The sequence below is a fragment of the Fulmarus glacialis genome, unplaced genomic scaffold, assembly GCF_000690835.1.
Source record: "Fulmarus glacialis isolate BGI_N327 unplaced genomic scaffold, ASM69083v1 scaffold35429, whole genome shotgun sequence".
NCBI lineage: Eukaryota > Metazoa > Chordata > Aves > Procellariiformes > Procellariidae > Fulmarus > Fulmarus glacialis.
Window position 1 is genome coordinate 34308 of NW_009232149.1, and position 18588 is coordinate 52895.

An 18588-nucleotide genomic window follows, 5' to 3' on the forward strand; every position below is an offset into this window, starting at 1 on the left:
TCCCTTTTTTTCTTCTTTCTTTTTATTATTGTATAGCAGCTGCAGGCCACCAAACCAGCTGCTGCAGTGCACGCAGGAAGCAGTTGTGTCTTAGTGGAGTGAATCATCTAAATAAACAGGATGAGCAGTTAATAAAATTTATACTATTGAAGTTCCACAGAAAGAAAGAATAAATATGATCCCTTACTGTTCATAGTACTTGGAAATCTGAATGACAGCAAAAAAAAATTCTATTTAAAAAAAAAAAAAAAATCAACTGAGCTACTAGGGTGTGATGGAGGCTTTAATCCTCTTTTTCTTTGCCCATGATTGACAGGGTATTCCAGGTGATCCAGGCCCGCCAGGACTTCCTGGGCCACAAGGCCCTCCTGTGAGTAGTCCTCTTTTAGTTCTTTTTTTTGCATCTGTATCAGAACTGTAAATTCATTCTACTCTGGCTTCTGGGCTCAGTTTAAGATGACGTTTGTGTGTCCAGGGTCTTCCCGGTGGCGTAAAAGGTGAAAAAGGTGAGCAAGGAGAACCAGGCAAAAGAGTAAGTAGTCTGTTTAACCAAACATTTGTCTTTCCAGTCAGTGTTATCTTTGAGAATTAAGCAAATGTTGAATTCAGGTGGGGCCATCAGCCTCTGGGTAAGAGACGACTTTTTTTTTTTCCTCAATAACCAGGTGAACTAGTAGATGACGCATCTGGTTCATGAAAGTGCTTCTAGCTATGGATCTCTCAGTGCTTTCTGATGGAATTATCTACATGTAGATCTTGGTTTTGGGGGCAGGAGAAACTAATTTGAATGATTCTATCTGGTTACATTACCTTCTTCAAAGTTGTTGGACTGCTTGACTGAAGCAGCAGTTTTCTGTTTCCTTTTAGAAGGGGGTCTTCACTCAGTTTGCTATGTACGGGGTTGCCAAGCAGCATGAGATTGGTATATATTTAAGCTGGTCTATGTAAACTCATTCTCAGTGGGTTTACTTGTAAGGTGAGTCAAAAAACCAAGTCTCTGAACATTGCATTAAGACCGAAAGTCCATTTGTTTCTTCCCAAGAGACTACTTCAGTTTATGTGCTATCTGGGGAGGGGACAAGTCAGGATAGCTGCATCTGGGGATAGCATGAGTCCCTTTGTTCCCATCTAGACTCAAATCCATCCTGGAATTTAAATTTACTTGGATATCACAGCTCAGAAAAGCTGAGGAAGATCATAGAAGTGCTAAGAAATAGGATGAAAATAACGTGGGCTGGACCAGCAAAGAAAAGGCAAGCTGCTACCAGCTCAGTGTTCTGTATTTTCGCTTTCACAGCTACTGAACCCATAGTTTCATCAACGTAACGGGCCCCTCTGAAAACCAAGACACGAGTCTTGCTCAGGTTAATTGGACAATATATGAACACTGCTTAGAAACATATTGGTAATAGGTTTTCCAATTTCCATAGGAAATAAATACAGTGGAAACAAATGTTTGGTATTCTAGATAAAATCCTTCTTAGTTGTGAGATTTATAGGAGGGCTTTGATTTGCCTTCTTTAGGGAACATAACAAATGAGGCAGATTTACAAAGCCAAAATTCTCCTTATATTTCGAGTGGTTTTTGAATGTATTTTCCAAGTTGCTTCTCTGCAAAAGTAAATGGGAACCACATAAATTTGCAAAGATCTGAAAGTATAAAAGTCCTGAGGGGGTATGGCAGATGCCTTTTGCCCAAAGCTTGTTTACCAACATTTTTGTTTGTTTTTATTACTCTGAATTTGGGCATGTTGCATACTTAAAGTGCAATTTTGCTATTAAGTTACTCTAAAGCTGCCTTTTAGGGCTCCATATGATTCTGTGTGGCTCAAATCCATTTCAGATATATTCATAAAAATGTCAGTATACGTAATCAAATGGGTAGTTCTGCAAATTCACAGGAAATCTTAAAACCTCATTTTGGAGAATCAGAACTCATCACTAATAATAAAGAATTCACAAATCACATTATACTCTAATACATTGTATCTATCAGGTCTTATTGTCAACTTCTTGGTGATTGAGAGTTGATCTTGGCACTGTGGTGAAACTTAATGACCTATTCTAGTTATGTTCCAGCAGGTGTCCCCCATGCGTTCTGCTTCTGTAATGCTAACAATAGACTTCTATTTGTCTTGCCCAGTGAATGGTCTGGAGTAAAGCGGAGCCTGCGCTACTTTTATTGTAGCAATGACAAATCTGTTCAGCAAGAATATATAGTTTTTAGAAGTCACTTCTTTGCGCAGAATTGCACTTTATATTTTTGTTGATACTATTCTTCAGAAAATTGGATTTGGTTTAAAGGAGAGTTAAAATTCAAACACAAAAATGTTTGTATTTAATTTCACTGGTCACATTATACTAATTCCCTAATTAAATATAATGTTCTAGAGTTTAGAGAGTTAGGATCTGTTTTCCAAATAAAGGATTTCTCTAATGTTAAAACAAAGGGAGTTATTAAGCACAACAAATCAGTAATAGTTAACTGGAGATCATTTTCTGCTGTATTCGTACAGCACTTCTTTAAGACTTGTCATGTTTTTGTGCTCTGGTTTTCAAAATGAAAACCTCAGTTTAGATAACTCCATTGATTATACTTGGTTGATATCTTTGGGGTATTTGTCACAAGGATTGCATTCTAGAGAAAGTTTGGTTTATTGAAAAATGGGAAATAAGTAACACTATTTCCGTAAGAATTCTTCACCACTGAAGCATTTTATTTCAATGCATGTTTATGTCTTTGAAGGGAAAGCCTGGCAAAGATGGAGAACCTGGTCAGCCTGGTAGGGATGTGAGTATCTCGTACATTTATAATCTAAGTAGACTCCTTATAAGCTTTTCTTCTGATATGGAGAAGATCCGAGTGTGATTATCTTTCTCTTTTCTTGAAGGGTTTACCTGGTGGGCCTGGAATAAATGGCGCTCCAGGAAGAGAGGGTGAAAAGGTATGCCAGGTTTTTTGTCATTTTTGCTATAGTAGCTTGAAAATCTGCCATCACTGGGTTCCGTTCTTGATGAGTAGTAATTGCATTGCCTATGCTGTTACAGTGTTGAGGAATAGTTGCAATAACTTTCTTGTGTACTAACGTGCAGTATAAAAAATGCTCTTAATTTCATTGGTAGGGTGAAAAAGGTGATATTGGTCCCCCTGGTCCTCCTGGAATTGTAAGTTGCTGATCCTTTCTTTTTTTTCTGCATTTGGTTGACAGTGTTGTTTCATCATGGTTCTTGGGTGCTGTGAGTCCCATCTCTGGGTATAACAATAACAAAACCAGTGAAGATTTCATATATTCACTAATAGAAACGATTGTTTCCTTCTTTCAAGATAGATTCTGTGTTCTAGGATTTGCTAGGTTACAAACACAAGGTTAGACTATAACCTCAGACTAGAAGAAATTGAGTCAGCTTCACTGAAGCCTGTTCTAACCACTTTGGCTTGGCAGTAAAAGTGCTTCCTATTGGGTAGTGCTCTTTACTGGAATTTTACCTGGTAATTCAGTGGAGCCGGAAAAGCATCCTGTTATTGGTGTAAGGTTCGAAGTATGTTGAATTCTTCCTCCCTCACATCTCTTTACCGTTCCAGTGACTCTTTTCTTTGCAAGTTGTTTCACATGAACATGAAACATTTACAGGTCATTTCAAGACCAGGTATTGATGCAACAGTGGGACCAAAAGGTAGCAAAGGATTGCCAGGACTTCCAGGAGCCAAAGGGGAGCGTGGATTCTCCGGTAGGCCAGGCCCACCTGGCTTGCCAGGTTCTCCAGGTAGGAGTGTAAGCATTAAAATAAGTTGTATGCTCAATGTCTGAATGGATATTTAGCTTCACAGTCTTTTCACACGCCTATTGACAGATGGACTGAGCAGAAAGTGAAGGCAGAACTATTTAGAGCTACCTTTGAGCTTGAAGGGTGATCCTTAGCTTATGGGGATAATATGAGGAATTCTGAACATTCATTGCCCCTGCTGTGGTGAACAGAGGACGCTAATCATCAAGGCTGTCAAATAGATACTTGCTTAATGGTCTCAGGGGTAGTTTATCTCATATCACTTACCTATAAGTTACGTTATCCACTGCCTTACACAGAGAAGGTATTGTGTACCAGAAGTCTGGTACCTGGCCATCAAACCTAGTCTCTGCTGTACATTGGCCAGTACTGAACGAGGAGATGATCTGAGTCTACAATGGGAGTGAGCAGTGACACCTGTGTTTGCCTTATACACACACAGAGAAGAATATTACGATTCTAATGTTACAGATTGTAAATGTTCTTTTTTCCATCAGTACTTCCTTTCGTTATTCATGTTTTATGTTTTTTTTCTTCATAAACTTAGTTGTTGAGTCTCAGGTCAATTTTTCAAACAAAAATTTCTGAAAATGCAAAATGTGCATATGTCAAACACTGCACATTAACATATAGTTTGATTCCATAAAAGAAACGTTATGGAGTACTTACATGGAAGGACGCAGTCTTATCTGTAGCATGTTATTCATTGTATATCATTGTCATCCTTGCAAAAAAGTGATTTAAACCTTTGAGCTCTCAATGAACTAAGTTCTTCCCATCTTAGGAATCACTACTGTTGGACCTCCTGGTCCACCTGGCTTACCTGGTGAGAGAGGACAGAAGGGAGATCCAGGTTTACCTGGTGTTTCTATCCCTGGGCAACCAGGACTTGATGGACCACGAGGACCTCCAGGACCACCAGGTCCCCCAGGGCCACCTGCACCATCAGTTCCTCCTGGTAAGTGATCACCACACAGACAGCAAGTAGAAGAGACTGAACAGCTTTGACATTCATTCTCTTTTTTTTTCCTTTTTCTTTCTTTTCTTTTTTTTTTTTTTTTAATTCTACCTCCAAAGATGTAGTTTATCAGCAGCTGAAGCCCATGAGATTCCAAGCTATTTGTATACATTCTCCAAGTTTCTCCCATTGCAAATCAGGACATTTGTAGGAGAACTCTAGCCTTAAGGACAACTACAGAATTTGGGAATTCAATGGTGTGAGTTGCAGTCTGGCTTTATCATGCCTCTTTCTACCTCAAATGAGCCCTGCTGTGACTTATCTGTGAGATTCAGCCAGATTGGAGGAGAAGAAATCTCGTCAGACTTGAGGGATCTTTGTGCTAACTCACACAATAATGACAGTCCCCCAGGGCCAAGCAGATTTGGCCCAGGTGTAAAAAATTAAGTATTTTTCCAATTTATGTTACATCCTATTTAATCCAACTAATGAAAGTTACATTAAAATTTGTGCATAAAGCAGGAGGTAACCACTTTGACAGTGTTCTTCACTAAATTTAGCTTTCATGATATGATCTAATAATTCTTGGAGGTACTATTCCCTGCTAAGAGTTGTGATACCAGGAGAATCAAAGGAGTAATTTTTCACAGAATTCCAGGTTCATTTGATAAATATTCTAGTGTGTAGACCACACAAAATTAGCTTGGGAGTGGACACTTTGGATGAAGGCTCTTAGCTCCTTTTTGGTATAAGGGGAGTTGGGATATGAGAACTGGAAAGCTGTAATGGAGGGGGCTAACATGGTTCAGGGAGGAATTTAGTGGCTAGATGGCATTGGCATCTTAAGTCCCCTCACTCTAATGATATTTCATACACATGCTTTTGTGATATGAGGCTGAACAGCAGAATGTAGTGTAGAGATGCAAGTGTCTAGGCTGTGGGAAGTAGTGGGAGAGAGTGGAGGCTGTGAAGAAAAACTGATGATTGCTGTGTAATATCACTGATTGTTTCCTTTTGAGTTTGGATTATATTGGTGGGTTTTCATTAGCGGTCCTCTGTCTGAATTGCCAAAATGTTTGGTCTGTGATTGTGTGGGTATATTAGAATATCCACACAAATACCAGGAAGTACATTTTTGTACTGAATACATGTATTTGGTGCTGCTGTCAGTCTAACACAATTTGATCATTAAATGTCTCCCAATTCTCCTTAGGTGAAGAGTTATGTGAGCAGGGGCCGCCAGGTCCTCCAGGAATTCCAGGACAACAAGGCTTTACAGGGGAGCGAGGCCAAAAAGGTGCAGTGTCATGGCTATCTTGTTTTTTCTTTTTTTGTTAAAGCTTGTTAAACAACGTAAAGCCTGCATTAAATAAGGATAAACAGTGTCTCTTCCCAGTAGGGTTGAGTGCAGATATTTTCTGTTTCTGAGTAAGAAAGCTGGGTTTTTTGAGTGTAGTATAGTCCCTCATCTAGTGTTAAAGCACAGGAATCTCAAGGTGACTGAGGGTACAACCAGTGCTAGGGCCTAACATGGATCATGATTAAAGTAAAATGGAACTTCAGGTTTATGAGAACCTCCCAGGTAGATAGAAACTAAGTGCTTTGTAACAGCAGTTGCAAACTCTATGTGAAAAAGTTTTATACTTACTTCATTAATAAATTTGACATTTTTTATGGAAAGCAACATTGAAATTATAAATGCAAGATTCCTAGTTTGAGCTGGTCAATCTACAATGAGTTTGTTTGTTTGGTAAGCAAAAGACAGACATCTTTAATGTGTATCCTTGTTTCCAAAAAGACAACCTTGCAATGAGGATGCTGATATGGGTAAGTGATAATCTTTTCCTAGATCAACCATGGACATCCTAGATGACTTTGGGCATCTCACTTAATTTTGTACTCCTTTCAAACAGAAGTCTTTTTTCTCATGGAGATTGTAGGGATTAATTAGTTAACCTAAATGAGGTGCTTAAATACTACATTGACAAATGTCAGAAAAGTCTGTATGTGAATGAATTCCTAAGCTTCTTGAAACGATTCTTTTTTTTTTTTTCTTTTTTTTTTTTTTTTTAATGAAATAAGTTTGGCCTAATGTCAAATCAGGGAATCATTCCCAGTATTTATTTTGCACTTTTGGAGTTTAATTAAAGTTTGGGATTTTGATATATGTTTTAGAGTTGTAGTTTGAAGTGTCAGGTGCCTACTTTAGAAGAGGACTGTTTTGCAGAGGAAAAAAGTCCACAGTTTTATTTTTTATTATTGGAAGCTTTTTTTTTTTTTTTAAAATTTATTTTGCACTATCCTAAATAAGTTCTAATCATATCTGATATTGGTTGCCTGACTCCTAGCAACCAAAAAGCTTCAGTTTGGCTTTCATGGGGGAAGCTGCCTAATATTTAAGGAATCATATAATTACATAAAATAGTAGTTTTGGACTTGGAATTATAGATCAGTAGCAAGCAAACAATTACTGTTGTGCTGAATTCTTTTAATGTTTTCTAAGATCTGATGCTCAAGTATGCTTTTTCAATGCAAATCTTTTTAGGTGATCAAGGAGACACATGCTTCAATTGCATAGGAACTGGAATAACTGGGCCTCCTGGGGAGAGAGGACCACCAGGACTTCCAGGCAGTCCAGGTAAGGCTGTTGTCTTCACCATTTTGCTTAATATATTCTATAAAGTCACTTTTGTATCTGAGTACCTGTGTATAATGCTAATGATGTATCTGTGTATTGTGTACAAATTCAGATACACAGCTGCCAGCTCCAGTATATAGTTGGTGCATGTCCTATTTTGCACACTTGGGGAGTGTTAGGAAGAAACAGGCTGGATATGTGTAAAACAATCACTCATTTTTTGAAAATATAGTCTTTCAAAAAAAATCCTCTGATCAAAGACAGACCTGCAAGCATTCTGCATATTGAAGGTTTATAGCCTGCTATAGATTTAACTGAAAGAGAGAAATTAACTTCTACTACTTGCTACTCCTGAAATGATAGAGGAGCTGGAGCTTTTTAAAAGTGTGGCATTTTTTGACACAAGTGATTTAACTTAGAGTTACAAGTTTTGTGCTGCTCAGATAAAATCAAGCTCTCCAAAAAAAACCCAGACTAAACCTTGCCTGGTTTTAAAACAACTTAGCTATTATCTTATGCAAACAGCATGCTTAATATTTACAGCTTCTAGAGTTTTATGTTTTTCTTTTATGTTTTTCTGCACTACTCAGGTTCTCCTGGTTTTCCTGGACCAAAAGGTGAAAAGGGGCTTCCTGGATTAACTGGCCTTGTAGGGCCACCAGTAAGTGGTGGTGTTATGCTCCGGTGGGAAAACAGTGTCTCATTTGTCTTGCATGTTTGGTAGATCTGTGCACAGTAGATATGAATTCTTGTCTAATACTTCTTTTTTTGTCCATAACTAGCTTGAATGCATAATTCTTATATTGTGGCAAACTCAGAGAGGGAGTAAATGAAAAACTGAAATGCTTTTTTTTTTTTTTTTTTTCCTTCCCCCTCAGGGATTCCCAGGGTCCCCAGGTGTTCCTGGAAGACCTGGTCCTAAAGGAGACCCAGGGGATGTCCTGACTTCTCCAAGAATGAAAGGTGACAAAGGAGACCCTGGCTTCCCAGGACCTCCAGGTCTTCCTGGCATAGATGGCACTCCTGGACGAGATGGACTGCCAGGTCTACCTGGCCCTAAGGGGGAACCTGTGAGTTCCATTTTGTGCTGTCTTTGATTGGACAGATGTTTTGGGAAGTCCTAGGTGCATTTGACATAGTGCAGATAAGAGGACTGGCAAATGCACTTTTTCCTGAATGTGACTAACACAGTAATTCTCTTCAGTAGATGCCAATCTAGGGATGATATACAGAGATACTCCCTGAATCTGTCAATGCCTCTAAAAATAAGCTGAGACTTCTCTTGGATAGTGTCAGATGGTCCCTTCTGCCATTGTCTACGTTTCACCTATGTAGTGTGAAAAATTAAGTAGCCAGGTTTAGATCTAATCTCTACCATGTTAGTAAGATGTAGGCAGCTAATGGCCTTGAGAGCTAGAAGGATGGAAACTGCCGGAGTTTCAAAACAGAAGCAATGAAACACTTTACTCCTTTGATAGTAAATACATGTTCCTCTTTCCCATCCTGCTCTTCCTTTTTTCAGGGCAGTGTTGCATTCAAAGGAGAAATGGGTATTCCAGGTGATCCAGGAATACCAGGTCTTCCTGGAGACAAAGGACTTCCTGGACCTCCTGGTTTTGGTCCACAAGGTTCACCTGGTGAAAAGGGCATCCAAGGTGTATCAGGCCGTCCAGGGCCTCCTGGAGTTCCTGGTGAGTTGGTCTCTGTGTGCTATTGAACAAAAGCTGTAAAATCAAGTTTTGTCCTTTTGCTCTGGATAGTTCTAAACATAATGCTGCTTTTAAGCTTTTCCCAAAGGTGTTGTAAGACCTAGTGTTTATAAGCTCCCTTACTGAAGGTCATCACAGAATCGCAAAGTGAGCAGAATTTGTGCTGTGTTACTATAGGCACATGATTCACCCTTCTGTTCTGACCTCTAGAGAAGCTTCTCTTTCTCGACTGACTATAGTGGAAATGCATTGTAACTACCATCTGGCTTATGCTTAATAATACTGCAACTACAACAGCTTTTGAAAACAAGGGTTTGCTTTGAACAAGTTTGCTTTTGTTACTTTCTTGTCAACTACGCAGATCCTGATCAAGTTGTGCTGGTATCAGCTATGGAAAATACAATTCACATGATGGTACCTAGGAGGAAACTAAAAAAAAAAAATTTCAGGAAAACTGTCTTAATATTAAACAATGCTTCTAAGCCTACAAGTGCTGTATGGGGCTTAGGGGCACATATCCTATTGGGTAAAGTGTTGCTGGTGTTTAAGTTCTTTGTAAGCTTGGGATGTGGCTAGCATCTTTTTCTGCTCAAAAAAAACCAGAAAAGAAACTCCTACTGAGTGATACATATTTATACTTTTTGGGTTTAGGTCCAAAAGGTGATCCTGGCCAGACTATTACAGAACCAGGAGTTCCTGGCCCCCCTGGTCCTCCAGGAAGAAATGGTGACCCAGGTCTTCCAGGTAAAGCAGCAACTAGATATCCAGGGAATTCCGAGAGCTTTTTATTCAGACTGATTGTTGATAACTATGTTGATTTTCTTTTTACAGGAGATCCTGGCCAGCCAGGTCAGCGTGGCTTATCAGGCATCCCAGGTGCAAAGGGAGAGCCAGGTATTCCTGGCATTGGACTTCCAGGTCCACCAGGCCCAAAAGGTATGTTTACAGCCATTTTACTGGTATTGTACGGGCTGGAAGAGGGAACGTAGAGGGTTGTGTCTCTTCACTTTTTCCTAGTGAGTCAATTTCTGTCTCTAGAATCCTTTAAAAAATGTTTGTCTTGAATTTATACATCTTTATAATAGTTTCAGAAGCATCAGGAAAAAAACCTGCTGAGCTGTACAGAGTGTACCCTGCTGTTTACTGTACTGCTCCTTCATGGTAGCTTACATTTTTCAGTAAACCAAGGACACAAAAGCAAATGGGTAAAAATTTGGGAAATGATGAATGTTTGAGCTTGAATCAATAAATGATCTCCAAATGCTGCCTCAAGATGTTAATGTTTCTGATGTGAACTGTTTGTAATTTTTGTTAGGGCACACAGCATGGGGAGTGCCCTCCTCTGAGAGGAGTCCCAGAGATTCTCTGTGGCAAAGACAGTATACTCAGAAGTTATCTCAGCCAAACGGGTACCCTTCAAGTATGCTTGAGCATAGCACAGAACCTCTTTTCAGAGATTACTTTTCATGGGCCCTAAGCATTTCTGGAAGAGTTGTTCTAACGCTCTCTGGTGTCCCCTCCTCTGCTGCCCTAACCTCCATGTCATGTGTAGGTTTCCCAGGGACTCCAGGCCCGCCCGGAGCTCCGGGAACTCCAGGTCGCCCTGGTCTGGATGGACCTCCTGGACCACCTGGTTTCCCAGGACAAAAGGTCTGTGTTTGCTTGTTTAATATAAAACGTCACTCTCTTAGAGGTTCTTCTGCGTCAGTGGGAAGTTAGTGGGGAGGATTTCACCTCTTGTTATCAGCTTTTGATGGTGGGGAAGTCACATTCTCTACTTGAGGTTTGAGTGAGGGTAGGAAAAAGGAAATTGAACTCTAAGATGGTGGGCATTTTTCCTTTGCTACTTTAACATTTTTAGGAGATGCTAAACTTAGAAAGCCCCCTTTTGAAAAATTTGTTGATTTGTTACAGGGGGATCGTGGATTTGGAGTTCCAGGACCACCTGGACCCCCAGGACCACCAGGCACAAAAGGAGTTCAAGGACCTAAAGGTGATCCTGGCTTCCCAGGAAACCCTGGTCTCCCAGGACGGGCAGGTTTTGACGGAACTCCAGGGCCCAAAGGTATGGAGAACTCTCCCCTTTTCTGTTGTCTATTGAACTTTAAAAAATGAAGATGCGCTGGGAGTCATATGGCAGTTAAATACAAGCAGTGCTGACTTTAGAGCAATTACTGCAGGGTCCCATTTTTCCAAATCAGAGACAACTGTGTAAATGGAAGCTTGTGTTCTCAAAAGACAAGCGAGCAAGGGAGTAAATACCAGTCTGTGGGTCAGTATCTGAAAGTCTGTATTCTAAAGACAAATCATGTTAACGTGGGGGTAAAACTTTTTCAATAGAATAATTGTCATTTAGATGCACTGTGCTTCAACATGCAGAGGGTTAGCAATTCACAAATTCCTAGTGTTAATCATTGTCTGTATTGAATTGCAGAGCATGCCTGGTTTGCTGGAGAGCATCTGTTGAGTTTGATGTGGATTATGATGCAATAACATGTCTCTGTGTAGCCTACAAATGTAAACTGCATGCATTCCACACAGAGTGAGGACAAATCTCTGGCTTTCAGAAATAGCCTCTGAAGTGTGTTTTTTCCTGTGTCAGAACCGTATTTGTTTGCATGCAAGGACGAGATTTCAAGTACAATGTGCAGGCACTCTGCTTCTGAAAGCCAGTATCTGTGAACTGAGTTCACTATTTAACTAAACAAGGGTGTTCTTTTAGGTGACCCTGGACCAAGTGGACCACCAGGACTCCCAGGCCCACCAGGCATCCCTGGCATTGGTGGTCAAGGTCCACCTGGATCTCCAGGACCTCCGGGTCCTGTTGGCCCCCCAGGTAAAAGTCACATGAATTGTACCCTTAGGTTATTTCTGGCATAACAAAAAAGCAGGTACACAGGACACTGAAGGTCCCACTGAACAGATAGGCAAGGAAAGATAGCGACTTCATGTCTATTAGCTTGGCTGTCTTGCCAGTCAAGCGGGCAAAACTTGGTACATCATGTTTTTTACTGTAATTGGAAGTGGAATTACATTCAGCCCTGCCTTTTGCACAACTTAGAGAGGTCTCAGAGGTGTAAAAGCCCACTTTGGAGACGACTTGGAGCCTCAGCACAAATTCTAGAAAGCGTTGTGCATGGATCGTGACAAAATCTCTGTGAAAGGGTTTATCACAATACTGTTCAGGACAAGACAGAAGGGAGCACAATGTCAGTGCAAAGGTTTTGGGGATACAGAAGAGGAGGAAAGCTGCCTTTAGCTGCTTGTACTGTGCTGTCATCACATTGCTTTCAAATAGCAAGATGGTTCTTAAATTCCAAAGCAGTTTTCTAGCTTACCAAACTGTATTTCAAATTCCCTGGCTGAGAGGTATTTTTAAAGAACTTTTTTACATTATTATCTAGAAAATTAATTTCTGTTTTGGAAAAAAAGCAGATAAACTCAATCCCCTATGCAATGCTATTTGTCCTCCCTCTACTTACATGGTGAGTGCAAAATCAAGGGAGTAATTCAGGTCCTCCATGATGTGGCTAGGCACTCTTTTTTTTTTTCCGAATGGAAGTTGAAACACAATTTAACTCAGTTAATGTGGAAAGGAAGAAAGCATAAATATCCCAAACTAGCTGGTTCATTATTTTGTATAGGAGAAAATATTCTCCAAGTAGTGACATGATACTGTTTTAACAAAAGCCTGTCAATAAAAGAGGTCATACACATTCATCTTGTCATAAGCACACCTGGAAAAGAGATTTAGAATTCCTCTTACAGACACCTCTGAGTTCTGGGGTTCCTGATTCCCTCACACACCTTTTTTTCTGCAAAACCAATAAGTTTTATGATAGTCTTAAAGTAGATTGACAAAGTAGAATCTAAGAATAGTGATAATTAGGAATATGTCTCTGGAGGGAGTTTGATTGTCTTTTGTCTAAAATGACTGGTGACTGATGAAGACATGAACTTGTTCCATCTCTGTGCACAAAGGGTACATGTGCATGCATACACATCATTGTATTCACAAAGTTTTTTTAGGGAAATTCCTTTTCCCCTTCATTCAGTGAATGGGCTTGCTGTGCACAACTCCTGATGTTGCAAATGTGTGGCAGTCACCACAGTGAGAACATTCTCTGTGGACTTGAGCATGCCTGCCGCTGAAGCATTTCAAAACCCATCTGGTTCTTGCCATGCCTGTGTGACTGTTTACGTTGCATGTTTGTAAGCTACACTTTTTGAATTTGTTTGTATGCCAGCACTGGGATTGGCATTGTTCGCAATGCATGCTGAAAAATAATTCATGGCCCACTGTAAGACCATGGGTCACAGATTGGCTGATCGTATTCAGATCTTTATGAACTGTGAGCTGAGATTCAGCAAAGTGCTTAACTTGAAGGTAGGCAAGCACTTGAGTAAGTAGGCCCATGGAGTTTGAGTTCTACTCACATACATAAAGTGTGGGTCATGTTTAAGTATATTTTTTCATAAGTTTCCCAGTGGGGAAAGGAATGTGTGGTCGCTGCACCAGCAAGCCTTGAATGTGTCCAGTATTAAGAGGTAGGGACAGAAGGGGTCACAGAAGTTCCCTGAGACAGCAGGTGGGTCCTCTGCCTGGCTTACTGTGCTTAGTATACCATCCTGAATCTATGGTTGCACTCAAGGCTGAACTGAAACAGAAGGCAACACAGGTGTGTATTTGGGGTGGGATGTATTAGTACGGGTTTGAATATTTCATCCAATGCATGTTCTTTCGTCTTCCTGTAACATCTCTTCTGGTGTTAGCCAGAATTTGATTTCATGTGATCACTGATTTATTCTGCAAAATAAAATACCAATTTTGACAAATGCACAATTAGTACTAGAGTTGGTGGATTTGAAATGCTTATATTTTCACTCTTCGTGTCTGTACTGACTAATCATTGTGGCTACTAACAGCACGGTGGCTCTGAAGTCTAGTGCATGTTTGAAGGTCCCTCTTGAGAAGTCCTTGTTATTTCCCCTGGCACCGGTATTTCTCTGTTTTGTGCAGAATGCCTTATATTCCCATCTCCCATCCCGTGTTTGTTTTACTAGGCTGTTTTGATTCTGTTTCTTTATGCAACATTAGGGTAAAGTTTCTGGGGCTCTGTTTTTCAGGTAATTTTGAAAATTCTTGAAAGGATTTCCCTGTTCAGAATTTCCTTTCTCTGCACCACCATTTCTTCAAATAGTTTGCAGTAACTTAACATTCTTCTTTTTTTGAATATGTAACAAATTACTTTAGAATTTATTGTGTTGTCTATATTGTTCTAATTATGATATGGTTACATTTTTGAGAATCAGAAATTCAATTGGGATGGATTTTTATTTGAAAAAGTATCTTTACCATTCTAGATACGGAGTTTGTCCTATTATTGGGTTATGTATTATTTTCTCTCTTTTTTTTTTTTTTTTTTTTTTTTTTTTCCTTCCCCCCACTGCTTGCTGATAGAGACCCCTTAAACACAGAGCACGTGCAGTCCCTATCCATCCTCTGGCACTGTTTTTTCTCTGCAAAGTAGGCAGTTCCAGGCACATGACACCATAGTTTAATGCAGTGATAAGCTGCTGCCAAAGAAGCATGCTTATCATTAACTAAATGGAAGCCTACGGCCTATGCAGTCAAGAAAACTTGATCTGCCTTTTTAGTGTGCAAAGAACACATTGTGACATCACTCCTAAACTTGTTCCTGCAGTTGAGAGTGGGGATCCCCCTTACAGACTTACAGAGTAATACTGCCTTGTAGTTATTTATGAGGTTTTGGCATGGTGGTGTCATAATCTCAGTAGACTATGTTAGGGCACGTTACATGCAATATACTATCTCTGTAGGTGTAACAATGTAAATTTGCATAATAGAACTAGAAGAATGGGGAAAAAATTATTTAGAGGTTTTTTGTGTTATAAAGAAGAAGCATCTTTTGAAAATCCCTATTTGAAGGGATTTACCAGAATGTGATGCAGATCAACAAGAAGCTGATTGGTAGGATGTACTCTGGTGTTCAGAAGGTGTCCAAGCCAGTATCTAGTAATGACAGTTTTGTGTAAGAAACAGTTCAGAAAAAACTTGTTCCCCAGTTGCAAAGAGAATACTAGACAAGGAGAGAAGGGAAAATAATTTTATTCTTAAAATGTACCATCAATATTTAAAAATATCTCACTGACTTTCTTGTTTCTGCACATAGTGGTGGCTGCACTTTGAAAAAGACCTCCAAGTTTCCTTGCAGTCTGGTTTCTTTGTATTTAGATCTGTTTTCGGTAACTTTAGGGTAGATTTTTTTCTTTGTTCTAATCTGTATGTGCTTTATTTTGTTTCCTAATTTAACGACTATTACAACTCCTTACTGCTACCTGTCTCAACTTCCTGATGAGCTCTAACTCGTTGGCTTTTGAACCTCAGGTTTCCCAGGTACTGTGGCTTCTTTACCAAAGCCTTTTCTTAACTTCAGATTTAAGAATAATCCTTTTTTGTCAGCGACATTTCCAGAATGAGCATCTTCACTGATACAGTGCACTGGAGGGAAACAAGCTGTCTGCTTGCTTCAGCAGTGCCTCGAGCTCAGTGTCATTAGCATTAACCAATCTTAAGCATATTTTGACAATTCATATTTTTCATTCAGGGAAATGTAATGCAATGCAGAATTTTACTATCCTTCAAAAATATTCAGCTGATGTTATCTTAGAATGTAGTAAAATGGAATCATTAATGGAAATACACTTGTAAGAATCTCAATACTTAATGATAAAATACAAACCAGTCTAATCAATCTTGGCTTTTTGCTTTGTTAATCAGGCTTAAAGAGTTGTTGAAGAGTTTTGTTGTTTTCCTTTTGAGATTTTTTTTAATTGCATTTGCTACAACTTGGTAAAATTTTAGTAATGCTTCTCTTCAGGAGAATATGGCCTTTTAACACCTGGAAGCCATTAAAAAATAAATGGCTTTAGAAGAATTGCAGGGTTTTCATCAGTGCTAGGAATGGACTGCAGATAAAATTTAGCTATTCCTACAGTACTACGCCCAGAGACACACAGATCGGAGCCTTGCCTTACTTTTTGCTAAAAGATTGTGTCTTAACAACATTGTCTAGGGTTGCAGGGCATTCCAGGGGAGAAAGGAGATCCAGGTCCTCCAGGCTTCGACGTTCCTGGTCCTCCAGGTGACCGAGGAACCCCAGGATATCCAGGACCCCCTGGTCTCCCAGGGCCTCAGGGTTCACCTGGGCCACCTGGCCGGGATGGAATACCTGGATTTCCAGGTAAGTTCACATTTTTTACCTGTGGACCAAGACCAAACTGTAGTTACAGCTGGATGCTCTTTATGCTTGGGCATGCCAGCTTAATGAGCTTCGATGTTTATTCTATCCATTTAAAGTTGAATACATGTAACCATTGTATCTCATACTTGAAAAAAAAAATTATAACAAAATTTGTTGCATTAAAATCCTTGTCACCTCTTCACTCTTCCCTGTAACTCGATTCAAGTATTTTCCACGTTATTCTGTTTTATAACTTTCAAACGTGACTTTGATCATCATCGTTATGACACTTTTCTGATTTATTTTGTGATTATTTTTTCTAGTCACTGCTACAATTTAGAAATAGAATTTGTTTAAAGGAAATAATTACAAATGCTATCAATTGGATCCAACATACAGTTTTAAATATTAATTTACTTATTCTGTGTGTTAGACTGTTCAGTTAAGATAGTCTGTTTTGCCCTCTGGAATAGAAATCTCAAAAGTGAATTTTGAGAATCTCTGTTTTCGGATAGAGGGGGCGATACAAAAGATTCTAAAAGTAGTGTATTCCTAATTGTCTTTTTGGCTTTCAATAAATTCAAGTTTGCTTTCAAACAAGTATTTATGTTTCAAACCAGGGAACTAAACTTACTGGAGGTATAAATATGCTCTCTACCAAAAAGAACAGTGCACTGCAAATTTTCTTCCCAGGACTTAACTGTGGAAAATTTGGCACAATTTTCAAGTGTCATTTTATCTGATTTAGATCTATACAAGAACTAAGTGCTTGTAATTCCCTTAAAACAGGCTTTATATGCATGTGCTGGTTAATAAATACCATAGAGATGCAGGGAAGTAAAAATTAGGTAATGATAGGTTTTGAGTTTTTGTTCAGAATGACAATGGTGATTCAATGCCTTTAGGTGCCAAAGGTGAGATGGGCGTCATGGGAGCTCCTGGTCCTCCAGGGCCTCCAGGAACTCCTGGAAGAAATGGCCTGCCTGGCTTGAAAGGTAATGTTTGTTTTATCTGCCCCTGAAGAGAATGCAGAATGCTGTTTTCCATGTTCTGTGTGGAAAGAGGCTTTGTAATACTAACATCTAGATCTTCATTACTGGGATTTACTTAGGTTATCTTCTTTTGACTGATGTTCAGAATTGCTTTGCAGTTTTAAGCCATAGCATTCAGTCACTCTTTTTTTAATTGATGTCATGAATTGTTAGCTATTTTTAAAACACTACCTTTGGATTGATGGCATTGAAGTAGGGCAATATTTCTGAAGTATGTTGTGAAGTCTGCTTTAAGCAGCAGAAAGAAGAAAATCAGCAGCTTTGGGTTATGGAGTCATCCAGAATCAGCTCTATAGATATCACAGAGAAACTATTCTATCTACATTTTCCCAATCTCCTTGTTGGAGATGAATTTTTAAGAGTTTGGTAGAAGAAAACCCCACTCATCTCCCTAGAACAAGGAGGCTGTAAATCCAAAGCTGCTGTAGCTGTTGCAACTCCTCTGTGCTAGTGGTATAGTGTGGTGGGGCTCTGGGAGCTCTCTTGATGTGGGTCGTACAGCCAGCTGCTTCCTCTGAGCTGGGCTGGCCAGAGCTGACAGACTGCAGCATACAGACATCTCCATGCAGTCCACTCACTCGGCTTTGTTCCAGGGCTTAAGATGCTGTGGAGAACCTTGCATAAACTGATTGATCATTTAGTGAATTCCAACTTCATGAACAAATCATGGATTCCCTATGTAAGAAAAAGCATTACAAATATATTAGCCTACCTTAAGGATTATATTTTTTTTCCCTTTTGTTCTCTGAACCTACTGTAGGTAATAATGGATTACCTGGTCCACCAGGGCCTCCTGGACTGGTAGGACAGAAAGGCATCAAAGGTGAAGCAGGCCTGCCAGGTCCACCTGGAAAAGTTGATCCAAAACAGCTAGGAGCAAAAGGAGAAAAAGGCGAGCCAGGTGTTCCAGGTATAGAACTTTGCATCTGCGTCTGGGGAGGTGGTTTGTCCTCTACAGATAACAGTGACCTGTAACTGAATCCATTACATTCTTTCTTACAGTTCATTCTTTCTTACAGAAAAAACTAAACTCAGAATATGGAGATGGCTTAAGGTTCTCTTATTTTAAGCTTTTTTTTAAGCGGTTCTATGACCAAGTTACTCTGTATGGTTAGTTTGCAATGTCCTTGCTCATTAACTGTTACTATTATTTGGCATATGGAGATACTGTAATAGTACT

General features: G+C 39.6%; 1 protein-coding gene across 1 annotated transcript in view; it reads left to right on the plus strand.

The window, feature by feature from the left end:
• The window catches only part of COL4A5 (collagen, type IV, alpha 5), a 60728-nt gene that overhangs the window by 19651 nt on the left and 22489 nt on the right, over window positions 1–18588 (plus strand). Inside the window, exons 13-32 of the mRNA XM_009584801.1 lie at window positions 317–370; window positions 476–532; window positions 2747–2791; window positions 2892–2945; window positions 3124–3165; window positions 3633–3765; window positions 4571–4744; window positions 5958–6041; window positions 7290–7382; window positions 7973–8043; window positions 8261–8452; window positions 8905–9073; window positions 9743–9835; window positions 9923–10027; window positions 10644–10741; window positions 11006–11156; window positions 11814–11927; window positions 16189–16356; window positions 17262–17351; window positions 18169–18318. Coding sequence (XP_009583096.1) covers window positions 317–370; window positions 476–532; window positions 2747–2791; window positions 2892–2945; window positions 3124–3165; window positions 3633–3765; window positions 4571–4744; window positions 5958–6041; window positions 7290–7382; window positions 7973–8043; window positions 8261–8452; window positions 8905–9073; window positions 9743–9835; window positions 9923–10027; window positions 10644–10741; window positions 11006–11156; window positions 11814–11927; window positions 16189–16356; window positions 17262–17351; window positions 18169–18318 — 2137 coding nt within the window. The remainder of the gene's footprint in view (window positions 1–316; window positions 371–475; window positions 533–2746; window positions 2792–2891; window positions 2946–3123; window positions 3166–3632; window positions 3766–4570; window positions 4745–5957; window positions 6042–7289; window positions 7383–7972; window positions 8044–8260; window positions 8453–8904; window positions 9074–9742; window positions 9836–9922; window positions 10028–10643; window positions 10742–11005; window positions 11157–11813; window positions 11928–16188; window positions 16357–17261; window positions 17352–18168; window positions 18319–18588) is intronic.